Below are 21009 nucleotides of genomic sequence, written 5' to 3'. Positions count from 1 at the left end.
TGTTCTTTTGACAGGGTCTGGCTGCTAGGAGGTGCTGCCAAGGGATGATTCATATTGACTCTGGATAGTGAGCAGTAGTTTAACCTCTGTGGCTGTAGGTCCTTAAGAGTCCTTGGGGGCTACGCTTTGAAACAAGCAAATGGCACAATTCTACAGCACAGTCAGTCAGTTTGTTAATCACAAGGATTATCCTAACTGTCCATCCCATTGTTCCCAAGGCACTTTAAGGACGATTGCATTGCACAGCCGGCTTACTCAGCGGTAGCATCTGATTCTAGAAGTCTGACTGGTGCATCCTCCTTAAGGAGTGGATTCCCGTACATCTGTTCTAAGTAACCATTGCTTCAGGGGCAGAGATCCTCATTCTACCACACATGAGCTTGCTAGACACTCATTGTAGAACCCCATTGGTGACTGCAGAATGACAATTCCAAAATCTCTCTGCACAGCCAAATTACAGGCGTGAGAATGTCAGAAGTTGAGGACTGAGTATTAGCAAACCAGGCTCCATCGGGAGGAACTGTGATGGCGATGGTTAATATCACAAGAGACTGAACATTGTAGGTAGCTTAGCTTAAGTTTAATAGAGAGATCTCGGAGTACCTGGAAAATAACAATTTGGCCGTCTCTAAAATTACAGGCACCGGCTCCGCTTCACCTGGTATACAAGTCATAGGAGAGGACCAAGGAGAAAGCAGCAAGATACAGTAGCTCAGATCTACCAGGTAGTTAGTGACCCAGGAGGAGGAAGAGACACAACTCTGACTGTCCTCTGTTTTCTTTGGCCTAGCGGTGCACCTGACACAGGTATTCATTCAACAACACATCTGCAGGATGACCAAGAAAATAGTATTTTCGACCTCAAATAAAAGTGTGTTTAAAAGGCCTTTAAAAGGTAGTATATGTAACTGTAAAAGTTGTAAACAAAATCAAAATTTAGAATTTTTTTAAAAACGTGTCCTACATACCCTCAGATCTCTTGTTGAATCATCTTTTACTTCTGGCCTACTGCCACTCCAGAATTTTAAAGGAACAGGGGATCCAGCTGCATGACACTCCCCCCCCCCCCCCCCAAAGTAGAGCAATGTGTGTGGACAAAACCAACTGAGGAATTCTGGGAACTGAAGTCCACACATCTTGAAGTTGCCAAGGTTGAGGAAGACTGGGTCAGTAGAGGATTTGAGGTACTTGCGTAAGGATATTCAGGGCCAGGTCAATAGTTTAGCTCTGTCCTCAAGACTGGAAGTGCTGAAAGAGACCACAATGTTCCTCCTCAAGACTGGTGAGAATCATCTGAAGCTGAGTAATATTTCTAACAGCTCCAACTCTGGCTTCAAGCGGACCTTCCTCCTCCTCCTCCTCCTCCTCCTCCTCCTCCTCCTCCTCCTCCTCCTCCTCCTCCTCCTCCATGCAACCAAGCGTGCCGTACACCAGGAGTGACAAACAACGTTCTTCCAGACATGGCTGAGCTGCAATTCATCAGGCAAGCTAGAATGAGGGACTTTTCTTGCAGGCCAAGGAGATAAAAAAACAGTCCTGTTTTCCAAGTGTCCGTTTTCCTGGGAATGGAGCGTTTCTAAAGAAGAAACTAACATGATCGGTGGTTTGCTATCATTGCATCCCACATCATTCCTGCTTGTGCAGTTCTTCAAGGAATTATTGGTGCGGCAATGCCAGGGTCAGAGCAATGCCTCTGTGCCCTAGGTGTGTGTGTGTGTGTGTGTGTGTGTGTGTGTGTGTGTGTGACTTCATTTGCCCAAGAGAGGTGCCAGGAACTGCCACATGACCCAAATTCCAGTCTATTGCCATCACAACGGCTGCCCTGAGAACAATACAGCCAGTCAGCCTCTATTGTTTCCTAATGAGCATCCTGGTTTTAGAGAATTCCAGGGCCCCTCACTAGGAATTCCCTAACACAAAACAGGAAAGATTTTGGCCTCTGAAAACATGGTCCCTTTTCAAAATCATTTATAACAAAACACTTTGAGGGGTCGGTGGGGGGGAATAAAAGTAGCAGGAGCAGTAGAGGCATACCAGCCTCCATTATTTATCAGGCTCAGTCCACTGGGTGATTCCAGTTTATTTTAAGTGCTTGCCAAAAATGACCTTTTTCTCTGCCAAGTTCCTAGTGCATTGGATGGAAGCAGCAGCTAATCTCTCCCTTGACCAACCCAACATTCATTCAAGGGCTGCATGCAAACTGTCCTCCTCTCTGAAGTCTCTGTGGACTCGGGTTTGCTTTAAAGGCCCTTAGATTCAAATATGGCAACCGTGGCACATGGGCTGGGAGAACGGGCGCCTCAAGGAAATCTCAACACGCATCATCCTCTACCCAAAGTTGACACAACTCCCCCCCTCCCCCGTAATTGGCTTTTGTGGGAAAGGGCAGTGGTGGGATTCAGCCAGTTCGTGCCCCATCAGGAGAACCGGTTGTTCTCCCAAAGAGGAGCAGTTTGGTGAACTGGTTGTTGGAAGAAACCATCAGGGCAGAGAACCAGTTGTTAAATTATTTGAATCCCACCACTGGGAAAGGGGCCCAAGAATGTCAAGTACAATAAAATGTACCCTCAAATAGCAGCAAGAAAAACAGGGGCCAAACCCCAGGGCTGCAAAGTGTCTGGAACTGCAGGAGGGCAAGAGAGCCTCTCAGCTTCTTAACCCTTCAGTAGACCATCTCCAACCAGAGCGTTCATCAGCCAGCCAGTCCAAGAAGTGATCCCAGCTGCTCGGCAGGTTGTTGATAACAGTCAATGGGCAAAGCCCTCATTTGGGCTCAAGCCAAAAGTTCAAAAGATGGAAAGTACATTGCACGGATCTCTAACTGGAACCCTTTATATACACTCTTTACAGATCTCTGCATGCAGACAGAACAGGTCTTGTAATAGACAGGTATGCACAGGTATGCCAAGAGTTCACACATGAACTACATCAACTCCAAAACAAGAGACCAATGTAGAAAATGCAATACTTTCTTCAACCTCTTCCCCTGGTATGTGGCATTAGGGTTTGCTAACTGATATATTAGGCATCATTTCCTCATTTTACTTTCTTGGGAGTTCTTCGGACTCTTTTTGTCAAGCCTTTGTCCTAATTCCTATTTCACAGTTGAAGCAACAGCATCCCAAGATAGATGGGAAACAAAGAAGGAAAGAGCAGCAGCTTTGGGAAGTCCGAAACAGAAGCAACCGCCAGCAGCCACCAGACCCGCTTTTCATGCTAATTATGTACTTCATGCCAATGTCCCTTCGCAATTAAATGGAACAACTGAAGAGCTGTGACCATAACCTCCTGCGGAAAAACCCCTTGGCCCTACAGAGATGCCTTCAGAAGGATCGTTCTCCACAAGGATGCAGAGCGGCTTCCTCTCAAATGACACCCATGTGTCCGAGACCACACCCAGAAAGCCCCAAGGATGCTGGGAAAGGAAGGGGGGGATCTGGACCCCTTTGCAGGCATGTCCCGCAGCTCCCAAAGCCAAGAAGTTTTACTTCTCCGTGGTACAATTCTGAGCAGCCCAAAGAGAGGCGCCAACCCTCCTCTAGCTTCCCAAGACAAGGAGCAGACCCTGGCAGGACTTTCTCTCCCACTGTGCCAGCAGCTTCCAGGCAGAAGCGTTCCCCGGAGGTCCCTTCTGCAGAGACATTGCAAGAGGAAAGGAAAGGACAGGCTCCTCGGGATTCCTCACCCTTCAGCGGCCATCTGGGGTTCAGCCTCTGCGACCTGCCAAGAGCCCCCCGCCCTCCTCCCTCACAACAACCGGGCACCACAAGCACAAGACAAACTCACAAGCACTTACCCGGCTCACAGGCCTCCATCTCACTCTGGTCAAAGGTTTAAGAGCACCGAAAGGCAGGAGGTAATAGAGAATAGTCAGAGGCCAAGAACGGAGTTTCAGAGCAGGCCTAGACATACAGCTCAGCTGGCCCAACCTTCGCCTCAGGGCCAGCTGGGGAAATTGCAACCTGTGGGATTACAGAGACACAAGACGGTCAGCCAACCTGGTGTCTCTTTTGCCTCCCGAGGCTTTCCCCCAAAGGAGGGCCCCTCCCATCAGAAACAAAGCCGGCCTAACCCCAGCAAAGCAGAGCAGCCCCCTTCACCATGATTCAGGCGCCTAGCCCCCAGCGAAGCCCCCCCAGAATCCAGAAGCAGGAAACAGAATAGAAGCCCCTGCAAATGTCTCCCACAAAGACAGTTTTGCCACTGTCTGCAGCAAAAGCAGAGCGGCAAGACGGTGCAGGAAGTGGCAGATCCTGCTTCCTGGGGCATTTCGCCTCCTCAGCTACAGGATGAAGTCAAGGCCTCTTGTTGTTTTGCAAGAACTGACATTCCTGCTGGTCATCGTCTCCTGTCAGGCTCCAAAGGCCAGCTCTCCTGCCTTTGCAGGAAATAATGGGGGGGCGGGGGCGGGGGAGATCTTCTGCAGAGCAAGAGTATGGATACTGGTCTGAGAGTGCATCTCCTTTCACCTGAAGAGCTGAAAACCGCACTGGGATATCCTGCAAGTGGCTAGCATTACAACGAATCCTCCCTTAAAACCCACAAGGAAACCTGCCAGGTTGAGGTATCCGCTTCCTCTCAGCAGGCAACAGGTTCCAAGAGAAGAAAGGAAGGGGGTGTATGAAGTCATCTCATCCCGTAGAGACTGCCAAGCACACTGCTTTCAACCCTGATTCCCATAAGGGCTCCTCAAATGTTGGATCTCCGGATCAAACTCTTCAGAATCAAAAGGGACAAAGACTGAAGGAACCTTAAATTGGCCAAAAGAAAGAGCGCCAGTAGCAAATCCCACCCAGTTATTCATTTTTATTTTAACAGGAAAGATAAGAGTTCGCTCTATTCTAGCAAATATCAGTTACAAATTAGAAGCAAAGCTGGCCGTGTTTTTGAAGCCTCAACGGCCGGCCCAGTTGCCCACCTACAAAGAGCAAACCCTCCTCCGGAAAAATAAACTCCTTGGGGAGGAAGAACTTCTGGAGAGTGCAGCAGGGTCTGTCCCAAGAATAAAACCCGGACTAGAATCCATGGGTTGGGATCCCTGGGGACTCCGCAGCAGCCCCTCCGCCCGGCAGCCCCTCCCCCCAGAGGGGGCTGCTGTCCTTCAGCCAAAAAAGTGAAAGGAGGCTAAAGGGGCCTCCTGAATGCTGCTCATTCCTCCCCCCCCTGCGCTTTTTTAGTCCCCCCCCCCTCCCAAAGCTAGCCTGACAGGAGACAATGGCAAGAGCGGAGGGGAGGCAGGGCATCAGCTCGCTTCCTGGCTCCCTCTTCCCCCTTTCACTGCAGACAATCCCAGCCAATCCCTGCCGAGTGGCGGCTTGAGAGCTGCCTGAAAAAGGACGAGCCAGGCTCTCCCCTCAGATCCCCCTGGATCCCCAGGTGAGGCCCAGCCTCTCTTGTCCCACCCCATCAAAGGGCCCCTCCTCCCTCTGCCAATCAAGGGAATCCAGAGGTTTGTCACTGCAGTTAGGCCAAACAAAGGCTTGGGGGACACCTGCCGGTCTCCTCTCCCCCCTCCCTCCGCCTTGCAAAGCCAGAGACGCCAGACAGTACCTGAAGCGGGCTTTCCTATTTGGGGTGCTCCCCGCTGGGACTGGGCTTTCCAGCTGTGGGTGCTGCTCCCCGGCACCGCTGCCTCCTCCACCGCCACCGTTTTCTGAGCGCAGCCTCCGGACATGGATTTTAACTTTGTGGAGGTTGCAGCAGGAGGGAGGAGGGTTAGGTAAAGCTTTGCAGCATCTCACCATTTCCCTGAGTGCAGCTCTGGTCCCTGCAGGGCGCTTGACTGACACATCCTGGGCTGTCAGGCTGAGTCTCAGTTCCTCTCTCTCTCTTTCTCTCTCTCTCTCTCTCTTGTTTCTTTCCCCCCCTGGCTCCGGCAGCGGGAAAGGAGGAGGAGGCAAGGAGAAGGCGCAGTCACGGCTCCCAACTTTTCCTGCTGGTATGTCCTCCGAGTGGCCCTGCCTCTCGCTCTTAGGGTGGCCTCAGCTAGTGCAAACAAACAGGCACCGTATCACATCCTTCTGCAGAGACAAAGCAAAGGCTCCTCTCCCCCACAGACCTGCAGAGGCCCCGCTTCAGCCAGGGGCTGCCATGGGAGCCGGGCTGCTTCTCGGAAGAGTCTGGACACCAAAGCCCCACGCTCAGGAGCTCGGCCAGCCAGCCGCAGGCATCTCTCCCCAAAGCTGGGCTGAAGGCGAGTGAGGCTGGCCGGGAGGAGGGGAGACGGTTCTCGCCTCAACTCTGCACTGCAGTAATGGCAGCCTGGATGGTTCTGGGCAGGCGTGCAAGACCCAGCAACGCAGGCAGCGCTCCCAGGGCCAAAGAAGCTCTCCTTGTCCAGCCAAAGCCGGCTGGAGGGGGGGCATTGTCACGGCAGGAAGGCGGCAGGAGGGGCACTGGGAAGCCCCCCTGGCCCAGAGAATCCTCCTCTCCGCCAACATTTCCCAGCAACAGAACGAAGGAGAATCGGCAGCCTATTGATAACCGAGCAGTGCAGGCAACAACTCAAAAGCTTTGTAGAGGGGCCCATCGTCTGCCAAAGACTCTCTAAGCCATGCCAGGTATCTGAGCTGGTGCCGAAGGGGGGAACAGAAGCCACACCAGAAGCCTCCAAAGAGCCAAGGCTGAATCTGGCGGGCGAAAAGAGCCAGCAGCGTTCAAGGAAGGAGATGCTTGTTCCAGGGAGTCCCGGAGAGAATAAGCAGGCCTTCCCCCTCCAACTGGGCAGATACAGGGAGTCCTCGACTTACGGCCCAAACTTTCTGTTGCTCAGCGAGACAGTGGTTCAGTGAATTTTGCCCCATTTTATAACCTTTCTTGCCACAATTGTCAAGGGAGTCCCTGCAGTTGTTAGGCTGTGAGCAACATGGCTGTTAACTGAGCACGGTTTCCCTATTGACCGCTTGTCAGAAGGTCGCAAAAGGGAGCACAAGAGTCCGAGGTGTTGCAGCCACACCAAACGCCTGTGGAGCATCTGCACTTTGATCCCAAGGCCACAGGGGGAGGCTGCAGCAGTCGCAAGTAGGACAAAATGGTCATAAGTCACTTATTTCAGTGCCATTGTAACATCAAACCGTCACTAAACGGATGGTTGTAAGTCAAGGACTACCTGTATCTATTCCAGAATATTCCTTCCAGGTCCATACACAAATTTCAGCCAATCTCCTGCTTCTATCGGTATCCTTATGGGAAGGGGACAGCAGCCCCACCAAGAAACATTTTTTTAAGAAAAAGGAATACATATAGTTGGGGTTTTGTTGGCACTGGGGATTTGAGCTCCCCCCCTCCAGAACAGGTAGATAGTATTTAAATATACAGTATATATATACATTCAGGTCTCATCATCCCTTGGTTCACATTTTAATCATGTGAGAATTTATTTCTTTCTTTGCTTCCTGTCTTTATTATTTTTACAAATGACTCAAAGTGGTGAACAAACCCAACACATTTTCTACCTGTTTCCCCTTACAACACCCCTGTGAGGTGGTTTGGCCTGAGAGGAGGGACTGGCCCAAAGTCAACCCAGCTGACATTCGTGGCTAAGGCGGAACTAGAACTCACGGTCTCCCGCTTTCTAGCCTGCTACCTTAACCGCCAGGCCAAACTGGCTCCTGAATCACCTCTGGATGAGGTGGTAAATGTTGTTACTTTGCCTTTCTTCCAGAACAGGAAAGAGATAACTGCAGTTTTTGTCCTCCTGATCAAAGGCTCAAAAGAGCTCAGTGGTTAACATCCTGGGCTTGTCAGTTTGAGACCCAAATATCGTGTGACAGAGTGAGCTCTTGTTCTTGCCCCAGCTCCTGCCTACCTAGCAGTTCGACAGCACGTAAATGCGAGTAGCTAAATAGGTACCACTTTGGTGGAAGGTAACAGCATTATGTGCGCCTTGGCATTTCTGACTAATAAGTCATGCTGGCCATGTGACCACGGAAATGTCTTCTGACAGCACTGTCTCCCTCGGCTAAGAAATGGAGAGGAGCACCGTGCCCTGGAGACAGAAAGAGCTTATCTTATCCTCCTGAGGCTTCATTGGTTGAACGTGCTTACTTGTGGTGAATTAAATAGAGTTTATTCAGTTTATTTCTGAGCTTTCAGAACAGACTCAACCTCAAACAAAGCACAGTTTATGGTTCAGGGTGGCAACTGAGGCACCCAGGTTCTGCTTTTCTCCACTGGACCCTACAGATGATGAGATCGGCCTGTTCCGTTCCACTCCCAGCTTGAATGAGACTCAGGTCCTCCACTTGAGGAGCTGCTTGCACCTGGAGACTGATCGAGCACATTTCATTTTGATGGTTGTTTTGTTCTCCACAGTTAATGAGAAGTCCACATGTCCACATTCTTCCTCTCATTCAGATTACTTCTGGCAATTTCCCCATTTCACCTTATATTCAGCCTAATGAAACTATAATATCACCACCAGCTGAATGGTTCCATAGGTCTCAGGGACTTAGCAATCAGATGCTGCAATTTATTTTTTATTTTATCACCAAATTTATTTTTGTCTTTCCTTCTTAGAGTGATTCCAGAATTGGAGTCTGAGAGGAGACAGAGAAAAACCCCTCTGCTGCCCAGGGTCATTATTACATCCTGTGTCTCTTAAACTTATTTTAACGTTTAAGTCAGGACTCTGATTCTCTGAATCTGTCCTTCTAAAACAAACTGATAGGCACACAAGAGGATCTTCCCACTTTCTGATTATGAGCATTTGATTACGGGGTTGATAAATCAGGATAATCAATTAGCTTAACAGATTTTAATTATCCAAGTAAGAGATCTGCAGGAAGAGAAAGGCTGAAGAGTTCTTAATAGGTAGATTTTAAGGAGAACTATTCTCCCAAGAATTATGGGCTTCTTTGGGGATTCAGTTTGCAGAGTCTTGGTTGGTAAATCCTAACTCGGGCAAATCTGCACCCACAACCTGAGGCCGATCAGCCTACGACAGACGGGGTGCCCTGTTATGTCACCCAGGTCCAGATAGCAGATGGAAGGCGGCTTCAGAATTAAAGGCTCCCCCTTCCTACTGAAACAAAGAAATTATGAAATAAACTTGGCACCTCAGGAAGGAGGTCGGTGCCACCTTTGTACCTACAGAGCATTTCTTGGTGCTGTATAAAAGCCTCTCGTGAGGCAGGACATACTTCACTGGCTTTTTCTATCTTTACCCCTTTCCTTTCACAACTGGCTATTTCTCTTTAAATCCTCCTCGCTGCCTCTTGGGATCGCTCTTTCTTCTCCAGAAACTTTTGCACGCTGCTAAGCCTAGTCGAACAATAGAGAGCGAAAGCCTCCCTCTGACTGGCTGCTACTCGGCTCACGCCATTTTCAAGAAACAGCCCTTTCCTTCCTCAGCCGCGGAGAAGGCCTCGTGCCCTGCAAGGATCAATGGGAGGAGGCGTTTCTCCACTACTTCTCTTTAGTATTTTGCAAGGGCTCATCAGAAAATAATAAAAAAATAATAAAACAAAGTAAAACAAAACAAAACATAAAATAATAAAATAAAATGAAACAAAACAAAACATAAAATAATAAAATAATAAAATAATAAAATAATAAAATAATAAAATAATAAAATAATAAAATAATAAAATAATAAAATAATAAAATAATAAAATAATAAAATAATAAAATAATAAATAAATAAATAAAATAAATAAATAAATAAAATAAATAAAATACATAAAATACATAAAATAAACAAAATAAACAAAATAAATAAAATAAATAAAATAAATAAAATAAATAAAATAAATAAAATAAATAAAATAAATAAAATATAATAAATATAATAAATAAAATAAATTGAAATGAAATGAAATGAAATGAAATGAAATGAAAGCCCCTCGTCCTGACCGGAGAGCAGGGGCCGGGCATGGCTGAGAGGAAGGCTCACCCTGGGAAAGAAGCCTCTTCCTGAAGAGCTGCTCAAAGAAATCCCATTTCAGGTTTCATGGCCACCCCCATAACCCCCCCCCCCCTTTGGGGGCATCTGCCTGGGGAGCTCAGAAAAGGCAAGATGGCAGTCAGGATGGTGCTAACTGAAGCCATGCCCATCTTTCATATGCTTTGCACCCTCTGCTTCCATAATTTAAAAATGGGGCAGAATGAGGATGGCTGCATTCTCCTTCCACTTACTCAGTTTCAAAACCGGACCACGGATGCCTCCTTCCAAAGACTGGATGCTCCCTGGATCCGGAAGCCCTTGATATGATGCCCACTAAGCAGTTCTCAACAAGAACGTCAACTTATGAACTTTTTGTGGGCTGGAAAGAGAGAACATTGCCAATCCCAGCCTGCACAGGCATTCTCCTGGTTATTTTGACTTGAGATCAACCTCTCCTCACCCATGCCCTCATCAAGGCCAGGCAGGCAAGGCTGGCCCATGCTGAGGAGAGCCACTGGATCACAGTTAAAAGAACCCTGTTTCATCCTATACTTTTGAAGGCAGGCCCAAACTCTGATCATCCTATAACTGGAACCATAACATTGTCTAATGGACCTGCAATCACCGGCTTCCCTATTCAAACCCTAAGAGATAAAAGTTGTATTTACAATTGAGAGAAAAAGTAAGTTAGCAGGAGAATAATTTTGCCATACCCTTGACTCATCATGAGGACGGAGGAGGAGGAGAAGAAGGAGGACGGGAGTGTGGGAGACCCAGAGAGGCCTCTAAAACTCCAGGTCCCTCCTGGGATCCCCCGTTCTGAGGAAGTGCAGCCTCAGCAGACTTTTTCATTAAGGAAGCAGGCTCAGATTTCAATGGTTCCCTCTTAAGGACGCCCCACCGCCTGAGACGGAGGGGTGGCCTTTCAGCGGATACCAGAGCAGGAGCCGGGCTCCTTTAAGAGAGGCCCGGCAGGCGAGGGGGCAGGAGGAGCCACCGGCCGGCCGCATGACAAGGCTTGCTCACTTCCCCCAGGCTTCCTGCCAGCTCCAGAGCCCGCCGGCCACTGCCGGCAGCATGTGCCAAAAGCAGCAAGCGGCAGCCTCCGAGGAGGAGGAGGGGGCTGGGTGGGTCACAGGAGAAGCCTCCCTTTGCAACTGGCCTCCGAGAGCCTCCGAGACGGCAGACAAAAGCCTGGCACTGATTTATCAACCAATTAACTCCCACAAAAGATTGAAACAGCAGATCATCTTCCTGAACAGAGAAAAATATTAATGGAGATTGGGGGGAAAAAAGCATTAGAAACTGTTAGGCACCGAAAGCCCCCTTGAGCCGAGGCTGCCGAATCGCATCGACTCTTTTGTTTGGCTGCTGCAAGCCAGTGGCTCTCAACCTCTTCTTTGGATTCCCTTGAAAGACCTTTTGTGGCCACGGACCCCCAAGGCTCAGCATTTGAATCATACCATTTCTTCAAGTCTCGCAGACCCCCCAGGAGGACATCATCGCAGGCCTCTCTGGGGTCCACAGACCGTAGGCTGAGCACCAGTGCTGTAAGCCCCTTTGGAAAGGATGGCTAGGAAACAGGTGAAGTGAATCTAAACAAGGCTTTATTCTCAAAGAAAAGCATCTTACTGAGTGACGGGGGAAGGAGAGCCTCCGTTTAGGTTCCCTATCGATGGATCTCCAGGGAAGCCAAGCTCCTTCTCCAGGCGAGAAGGCGGCACAATCCAATCCAATCCCCAGGGACTTCACCTGCACCCAGGCTTCCCGTCTCCAGGCGTTTGCTTTCCTGCCGGAAAAAGCAGCCAAGTCCTTTATAAGTCACAGAAGGGAGGGGAGGGGGAGAAGCCCCTCCTTCTTTCCAACGAATTCTCTCATGTCCTTTGTGACTCCCGAGCATTAGTGACGGGAACAGGACCTCCAGATCCTCCATCCACACCTTCTCCTCGGCAAGACATTTAAGACGCAGGAGCTCCACTGACGGTTCACATGAACTTGCTTGTCCTGACCTACGGAGAAAGTCCTGGGGAGAGGAGGAGGACTCTGTCCCAGAAGGGCCGCTTTAGAAGGGTGTCTAAAGAGACATGAAGTTTGCATCACTTTGTCTGTCCATTTAAATGCATTTGTTGCATTTAAATGGATTCCACAGCAACCATGCTTTCTTTTGTTTTGCTGCAAGCCTTCTTGCGCCTGCTTTCTTGTAACTGAAAGTGTAAAAGAAGCCAAATGTGTAAACAAATGGCTAAAGTAAATAACTGAATGTTTAGTATGCCCAAATGAAATGTGCAGGATAATCTACCCCAGTGTCACACATTGTACTTTTTATCCCCTAGGGCTGTGGTTACAATTCCACATCTGCTTACTTGAGATAAAAGCCATTTAACTTTAAATGACAATGCACACATGCACGGACGCACACACACACACACACACACACACACGAATTAAAAGACTACTAGACATTTATGAGTATTATGAAGCAATTTACAATAGTAATATAAAAACAATGGATGAAATAAAATTGGCCATGATGGACACAGCATGCCTTTCCCCCTGAAACCAAGCAACATATGGGCTGGATGACACTGCCATTAGTGGGTCACAGAGTTGATTGAACAAAGATCGCATCTCAATCATGCCACATTGAGAGGAGGGGCTAATGCCAGATGAGATTCCCCATTTCCACCTTATGCTGTTCGATGTATTTACAAATAACTTGGTTGAAGGTTAAACAATATGAATGTCAAACCGTGGGTGGCATATGAAGATAGGAAAGATAGCAAACAGCTTAAGGGACAGTGTCAAAATTCAGGAGAAATCTGATACAGCAGGCAAAGTCAGCAAAATTGTTAGGGACAAAAACAAAGTTCTATTTTTGAGTATGAAAAATTAAGAACGAGTATGAGATGGTTGAAATCACACTGGGTAGTAGAACATCAAAAAATATAAAATTGTCTTGATGCATCACAAGCTAAACACGATCCCAAAGTGTGATTAAGTTGGAAAAAAAAAAGGAAACGCAATTATAGTCACCATCAAATGTCAAGCTCAAGACAAGCCCTCCTTCCTTTCAATTCTGAACTGGTCCAATCAGACGTAAAATATTGCGCCAGCCCTGCACGTCCCATTTTAGGAAGCTGCTTGACAAAATATAGAGTGCCCAGAAGAGAGCAACCCACATGACAAAGGGTCTTGAAGGAATACCGTTTAAGGAACAGTTGGAGACATGGGCATGTTTATCTTAGAGAAGAGATGAGAGAAATGTTTGGTGTCAAGAGAAGTCAGGACTTCTTGTGATAAGGAAGCTGACTTCAGATGAGCGGAAGGGAAAACCTCCTGCAGTCGCGGGCGTTCATTGTCTTGGGAGATGGCGGACTCTTCATTGCTGGAGGTTAGATGCCATCTGTCAAATACTGTATATCTGTCAAAACATCCTTGCCTTGAGCAAATCATTCCACAAGACAGGTGGCACCACAGGGAAGATCTGCTTCAACAGGGTGCCCACTTGCAGGCCACAAGCCTCAGCATGTTCAGACCTGGCTAGAACGACCGTTGACTTACCTGAACGGTCCTTCTATGTGCGCTGCGAGGGGAATCCAAGCATGGGTTAACTTTGTCCATTAGCCTAGAGACTGAGTTACGTAATTGTTGACCACGTCTCCTCTGACTGGGTAGTTGTGTTTTGTACGAAGGCTCAGTCGATCCAAGAGCAGCAATGAATGACATATAAAAGGTAAGTAGGTAAGTAGACGTCTTGCGTTTGTGTGTGTGTGTGATTATGAAGTCAATGCCAATGCCCGGACCAGCCGAAGCCGAGGGCAGCTTTGGATACCCCCTCGCAGCGCACATAGAAGGACCGTTCAGGTAAGTCAACGGTCGTTCTCCTGTGCACTCCTTGGGAATCCAAGAATGGGACATGCCAAAGCAATGAGTCTCAAGGGCGGGACGCCGGTTGGTCAAGGGCCGTGGATGCAACAACCCTCTGTAAGACGCGCCGCCCAAAGGAAGCTTCCGCCGAGGCATATTTGTCCACTTTGCAATGGCAGATGAAAGGTGACGGGGATGACCAGGTCGCCGCCTTACAAATGTCCTCCACCGAGGCCTGAGTTGCCCATGCCACCGTGGTGGCCGCACTCCTGGTGGAATCGGGAGTGATGCGCCTGAGCGCTGGTCGAGATTGGGATTCATAAGCGAGGGCAATGCACGCTTTCAGCCAGCGTCCAATGGTGTGTGAAGACACCTTCTGTCCCATGGATGTCGGTTGGAAGGACACGAATAGCGCCTCTGATCTCCTGAATTCTGCCATGCGCTTCACATAGCGACGGAGCTCTCTGCGAACATCAAGTTGATGCCACTTCCTTTCCAGGGGATGTGACGGATTGGGGCAAAAGTCTGGAAGGATGAGTTCTTGTGTCCTGTGGAACAGGGAGTTAATTTTCGGCAGGAATGCCGGGTCCAATCGCAAGATGACCATGTTGTGATGAAATATACAGAGGTCTTCGTGCACTGAAAGCACAGCCAGTTCCGAGACCCTTCGAGCGGATGTAATCGCCACTAAAAAGATGGTTTTGAGGGTCAACAATCTAAGACCGATGGTACGAATAGGCTCAAATGGTTCAGCCGTGAGTATGAGGGGCAAATCCCACATAGGGTAGCGGTGGACTACCGGCAGATTGAGGTTAGAGGCGCCCTTGAGAAAGGAACGGACCCTCGGATGGCGAGCGAGGGAATGGCCATGGGCGCCTCCTATCACCGTTGTTAACGCAGCGATCTGCCTACGTAGGGTGCTGGGAGTTAGTCCCTTCTCCAGACCCGATTGCAAAAAGTCTAAAACCTGTGGGGTGACTTGAGTGGATACTGTCCGACACCACCGACAGAAGGCCTGCAGGTGGCCTCATAAATGCGGGTCGTGGACGGACGCGAGCAGCCTGTATAATGGCGATGACTTTGTCCGAGAAATGCTGACACATCAGGATCGTCCGCTCACGTGCCACATGGCTAATTGTAGCGGCTGAGGGTTCGGGTGGGTGAGAACCCCTTGCACGAGCTGTATCCAGTTGTCTGGTATTCTCCATGGCTGGGAAATCGAGAGATGAACCAGGTCGGCGTACCATGGGCGTCTGGGCCACATTGGCGCTATCAGGAGGACAACCGCCTTCTCCAACAGAATCTTCTGTATGACTAGTGGTACGAGTGGGAGAGGTGGGAAGACGTATAAGAGGCCCTCCGGCCAGGGGCTGCGCAGAGTGTCAGTGCCTTCTGCTCCCGGGACGTAGAACCTGGTGAAGAATCTGGCCAGGTGTGTATTGTGCGGTTGAGCAAAGAGATCCACCTGGGGTCATCCGAATCGGTGTGCTAGTTCCTGGAACAGAGTCGGATGGAGCTGTTACTCCATCTGGTCTACTGTGGTTCTGCTCAGCCAGTCTGCCTGCACATTGGCTGTGCCCGAAATGTGCTCCACCCGTAGCGATAATAGGTAGGTCTCCGCCCAATGGTGGAGACGTTCTGCTTCCAGCATGAAGGCCTGGGACCTGGTGCCTCCCTGGCGGTTGACGTGCGCCTTGGAGGTTACATTGTCCGTGAGAACCAACACGTGGTTGGCTGTCACCAGGTCCCGAAAGTCTCGGAGGGCTAGACGGATCGCCCGGAGCTCCAGCCAGTTGATGCTGTTTCGCAACTCCTGGGCGCGCCAGCAACCTTGTGCCGTTCTGTCCAAGGCATGGGCTCCCCAACCGAACAGGCTCGCGTCTGTTATTACTACAACGCGGTCCGGCTCTTTGAATACGCACTCCTTGAGGATCTTGGAGGAAGTCCACCATCGGAGCGAACACAGCACCTTGGGGGGCAACCGGACCTTGGTCTGTGAATGGCTGGTGTGAGCCCTTTGAAATAGGAGCAAGAACCACTGGAGGGTACGTGCGTGAAACCTCGACCACGGAACAACGTCTATGCATGAGATCATCTTCCCCAACAGTCAGGAGAGTACTGCGAGGGGAAGAGATCGCTGAGTTTGCACCTGACTCACCAAGGTCTGCAGGCTCTGGCGTCTTTCCTGGGAGAGTGACACTACGCATCGTTCGGAGTCGATGACAGTCCCAAGATGGAAGAGGGACGTGGTTGGATGCAGGTGGCTCTTCGGGAGATTCAAGACGAAGCCATGGAGCTGTAGTGCTTCGATTGTGGTCTGCAAGTCCTGCCTCACCATATCCGGGGAAGACGACAGGATCAAAATGTCATCTAAATAACAGTTGACCCTTATCGGGATAGACCTGAGGGAAGCCGCAATCACCGCCAGCAGCTTGGTGAAGGTCTGCGGAGCTGATGAAAGGCCGAATGGCAGGGCGCAATATTGGAAGTGTCGCCCCGCAAACTGGAAACGCGGGAACCTTCAGTGCGACAGGTGTATTGGTATATGGAGGTAAGCCTCCTTGATGTCTACGAAGGTCATCAGGTCGCCCTGGCGGATACAGGCGAGAATGCTCTTGAGTGACTGCATTTTGAACCTCTGATATTTCAAGTAGAGGTTGAGCCATTTCAAATCTAGGATTGCCCGCCATCCTCCTGAGTTTTTGGGGACTAAGAAAAGGATCGAGTAGAACCCTAGCTCTTCTTGTCCTTGGAGCACCCGTTCTATCGCGTTTATAGAAATCAGATGGTCGATTGCGGAGTCCATCAGGTGTCTCTTTACCTGGCATCTTGATGAAGCGCCTCGGGGGAATAGCGAGGAATTCCAGTGTGAGGCCCAGCCTCACCGTCTGGAGTGCCCACGTGTCCGAGGTGGTGTCTGCCCATTGGAGGGCGAACAATGTGAGACACCCACCAATGGGACCCCCCGCGTGTGAGTCACCGGAACCTCCAAAAGGACCGATTTACTGTTCCCACGAAATGGTCGCCGGGCCTGTTGTTGTTGGCCCTGTTGTCGACCCCTGTCCCTATTACCTGGACGGTCCTGATTCCTGCCCTGCGCCTGAAAGAATGGTCTGGAATAGGGCGGAATGTATGGGGCAGTGCTGTCTCCGGAGTTCCCGGCCCGAAAGGACTGCCTTCTGTGATATGGCTGCCGTCTCCTGTCCCCGCGTCTAGTGGTTGAAGGGAGTACCTTGAGTTTGTCTTTATTTTCAATTAGAATCGGGTCTAACGCAGCACCAAACAGAGGCCCTCCCTTGAAGGGAGTAGAAGCAAGCCACCATTTGGAGCGGAGATCGGCTTGCCAATGGCGAAGCCAAAGGAGCCGGCGGGATGCCACGTTGGACACAACTGCACAGGATGCGAACTTGGCCGCTTTAAGTGTAGCATCTGAAGAGAACTCCAGTGCTGCCACCAGTTTGTTTACATCCTGGTGTAGTCACAGATCCTCGGGTGGGATCCTAGCCTGCAGCTGTGGCAACCAAACCAAGGAGGTTTTTTTTAAAAAAATATATTTTTATTATTTTTACATTTAAAACAATGCAATACCGCGGAGTCGGAGTGACCATACATTCACATTATATACAGCTAGTTTCAATCATTAACAATTAATCTACTTAATACATTGCCTATCCTTCTGTCCAATCACAATATATACATTTGTTCCAGTCTTGTCATCGTGTCTTATACCAATCATAAAATCTATTCCATACTTCAAAATATTCTGAATCCCCTTTATTTTTAAGTTCAAGAGTGAGCCTATCTGCTTCTGCACAGGCCAATACTTTTCTGATTATATCTAGCTCTGATGGTGTATTTTCTTTTTTCCAATACTGTACATAGGTTATGCGCGCTGCAGTTAGTATATGTATAATTAAATAAAGTGCATCTTTCTTAAACCCCTCCGGTATTATGCCTAGGAGAAAAGTTTCTGGTTTAAACATAATTTGTTCTCCCACCATTTGTTCTAACCATGATTGAATCATTTTCCAATATTTTTTTGCCTCATTGCATGTCCACCACATATGATAGAAAGTGCCTGGTGTTTTTTTTACACTTCCAACAATTTGGGGCCAGATTTTTGAACATTTTGGAAAGCTGTGCTGGGGGGAGATGCCATCTGTAGAACATCTTATAAAGATTTTCTTTATACGCCGTAGCCAATGTTAGTTTCTGATTCAGTATCCAAAGTTTTTCCCACTTAGCCAATTCCACATTGTAACCGAAATTTTTTGCCCAGGCGACCATAGTTTCTTTGACATGTTCCTCCTCTAGTTTATATTCCAACAAGAATCTATACAGCACTTTGATCAGTCTGTTTTCTGTCTGTATCAAAAGTTTATCTAATATTGTGTAGTCTTTGGCAATACCTTCGTTCTTCCTATCCTGTGCATACCTTGATTGTATCTGTATATAAGACCACCATTCTACTTGTACTCCTAGTGATGTCAATTCTGATCTAGTTTTGATCTCCCCCTGCCTGTTCAATAACTCTTTATATGTGACTATATTTTCCATGTTGATTAAATTTGGGTGTATGTATGCTTCCATCGTAGATAGCCAAATAGGTATTTTAGTATAGTGGTCATGTTTAATTTTGTTCCATATTAGTAACAGAGATTGTCTGATGTAATGTCTACTAAAATATTTGTGTGCAGATCCTTTTTCATACCAGAGGAAGGCATGCCAGCCTGCTTGGAGGTCATGGCCTTCCAATTTGAGTAATCTTTTATTTCTCAGCATTATCCATTCCCTTAGCCATGTTAATATGGCCGCAGTATAATAGAGTTCCCAATCTGGTACGCCAAATCCTCCCTTTTCCTTAGTGTCTTGCATAGCCTTAAGTTTTATTCTTGGTTTTCTTCCCTGCCAAATAAATTTCGAAACCAATTGATTCAAATCCTTGAAGACACCTTTTTCTAATTTAATGGGAATATTCTGAAATAGGAAAAGAAATTTTGGTAATATATTCATTTTTATAACTGCGATCCTGCCCATCAGGGACAATTGTAGGTTTTTCCATCTTTCTAGATCTTTCTTAGTTTTATTAATCAAATTAGTATAATTATCTTCTTTGATGGTCACACACCTCGCAGATAAATGTATACCAAGATATTTAACTTTTTTGACAATTTGGATACCCAATTTCTTCGTTAACTCCTCTTTTGCTTTTGATGTCATATTTTTAGTCAGCATTTTGGTCTTTGTCATATTTATCTTTAGACCTGCTATTTTCCCATACTCTGTCAATTCCTCAATGAGTTTCGTAACAGACTTCATAGGATCTTCTAGCACAAACACTAGATCGTCCGCAAAGGCCTGTAATTTAAATTGCTCCTTTTTGATTTCTAGTCCCTTTATCTGTACCTCTTTACATACATTCCTGGCTAATACTTCTAGGGTAAGTATAAACAGCAGGGGGGATAGGGGGCAACCTTGTCTTGTACCTTTCTGGATTACAATACTTTGTGTTAGTTCACATTTGATTATTACTTTGGCTTTTTGGTTTGTATAAATTGCTCTGATCGTGTTTATAAATTTATCCCCACAATCCATGTATTCTAATTGTTGGTGCAAAAATTCCCAGTTGACATTATCAAATGCCTTTTAGGCATCGAGGAAGATTAGTGTAACCTGTTTTTCATTGTGCACTTCATAATATTCAAGAATGTTCAGCATAATTCGCATATTGTTTTTAATTTGCCTTCTGGGGAGGAATCCGTTTTGATCTGTATGGATGAATGATGTAAGAAATTTTTTCAACCGTTCTGCTATTATTGAAGCAAAGATTTTGTAATCTGCATTTAGCAGTGAGATTGGTCTGTAGTTTTGTATAAACACTTGGTCTGTGTCCGCCTTAGGTAATAATACAATATTAGCCTCCGTCCATGATAACGGTGTCTTCGCCTCTTTCAACACAGCATTATAGACTTCCAATAACGTTGGGACAAGTATATCCTGGAATTCTTTATATATTTCCGCTGGCAACCCATCCGGCCCTGCAGCTTTATTATTCGTTTGTCTTTGTATGGCCTCGATTATTTCTGATGTTTTAATGTCCTCATTGAGCATGTCCTTAATCTCCTCTGGTACCTTTGGCAGATCTGACTTTTCCAAGTACTGTAATATTTCTTCCTTTGTATGGTCTCGGTTTTCTCTATATAATTGTTCATAGAACGCTTGGGTAATCCTTTTCTTTTCCTCTAGTTGGTAGCAGATCTCGCCTTTTTCATCTTGTAATTTATTGATCCAATTCTCTTGCTTCTGCTTCCTCAACCTATAGGATAGCCACCGCCCCCAAACCAAGGAAGTTTTATTGATGAAAGAAGCTGCTGTGGCCGCGTGCAATGCCCAGGCAGCCGCCTGGTGCGTCTTGCGGATGACCAGTTCGGCCTTGCGGTCCTCGGCCTTAAGACCCTCCGAAATCTCAGAAAGTATCAAGGCCAGAGAGGCTAAAGCCGCTACAGGAGGATCCACTGTGGGGAATTGAAGGAGTTCGTCCAGTTCAGGTGTGGAAGTAGAGCTTCCTGTCCCCATTGCTAGGAGGGGGAACAGCCGTTGGTTGGGCTCACTGCTTCTAGACCACGTCCAGGAACAGTTTAGGAACAGGCATGACCTCCTGCTCCTGCACCTGCTCCGCGAAGAAACGGTCAGTGGAATCAAGGCCCACAGCCGTGCTAGCCTGAGTGGTGCCCTCCCCATCTCAGCTGTTGCCTTAGCCTTGTATAAAAGTGACTTGAACAAGGCGGGCCGGAATAAACCAGAGAAGGCCTGAGTATCTTGGCCTGGACCATCATCATCTGACAATTCAAGGCCGCTACATCCTCCTCTTCACCAAGGATAGAGCCTAAAGGCGGTGGTGAAGGAGGGTCAGCCTGAGGGACAGAAAGATCTCTGGCCATGTGGGTAGCAACAGGGCGCTGGGCCCTGCATTGTAATTCCGCATCCACCCCCTGGGAAATAGCGGCAGCTATCATGCTATGAAGTTCTGGGGGCAGGTTAATTTCAGGGCCATCCCTGGCTCTAAGGCCTGCGGCCGTAGGTGTAAATGTGGCAGTTTGCTCTGATTGCGGGGAGGCGTGACTTGTGGTCAGGCCCACCACAGACAGATCTGGGGGCCCAAATCCCCTTTGACCGAACCCCTCCCCAGTGGTGTGGGAAGGTTGGGGGACCAGCCCTGGACTCCCATTATAGGAGTCAAGGGAACAGGCGAATGGCGC

General features: G+C 48.1%; 1 protein-coding gene across 5 annotated transcripts in view; it reads right to left on the bottom strand.

Moving 5' to 3' along the window:
* The window catches only part of PISD (phosphatidylserine decarboxylase), a 58324-nt gene that overhangs the window by 12934 nt on the left and 24381 nt on the right, over positions 1-21009 (bottom strand). Inside the window, exons 1-3 of one of the 5 annotated variants that reach the window (XM_081966595.1) lie at positions 10597-10814; positions 5551-5985; positions 3797-3962 (exon numbers count right to left, since the gene is read on the bottom strand). The exons of 1 other annotated variant lie outside the window; for it this stretch is intronic. In XM_081966595.1, coding sequence (XP_081822721.1) covers positions 3797-3962; positions 5551-5744 — 360 coding nt within the window. In that variant the 5' untranslated portion in view covers positions 5745-5985; positions 10597-10814. Of the gene's footprint in view, positions 1-3796; positions 3963-5550; positions 5986-10596; positions 10815-21009 lie in introns of those variants that run through there. 3 more of the 5 variants (XM_081966598.1, XM_081966596.1, XM_081966599.1) reach the window with 3 other exon arrangements.

Source organism: Natrix helvetica (genome assembly GCF_964273705.1).
Source record: "Natrix helvetica genome assembly, chromosome: 14".
Lineage (NCBI taxonomy): Eukaryota > Metazoa > Chordata > Lepidosauria > Squamata > Natricidae > Natrix > Natrix helvetica.
The sequence above is the reverse complement of the archived record's forward strand: the minus strand, read 5'-3'. Positions and strand labels throughout refer to the sequence as shown.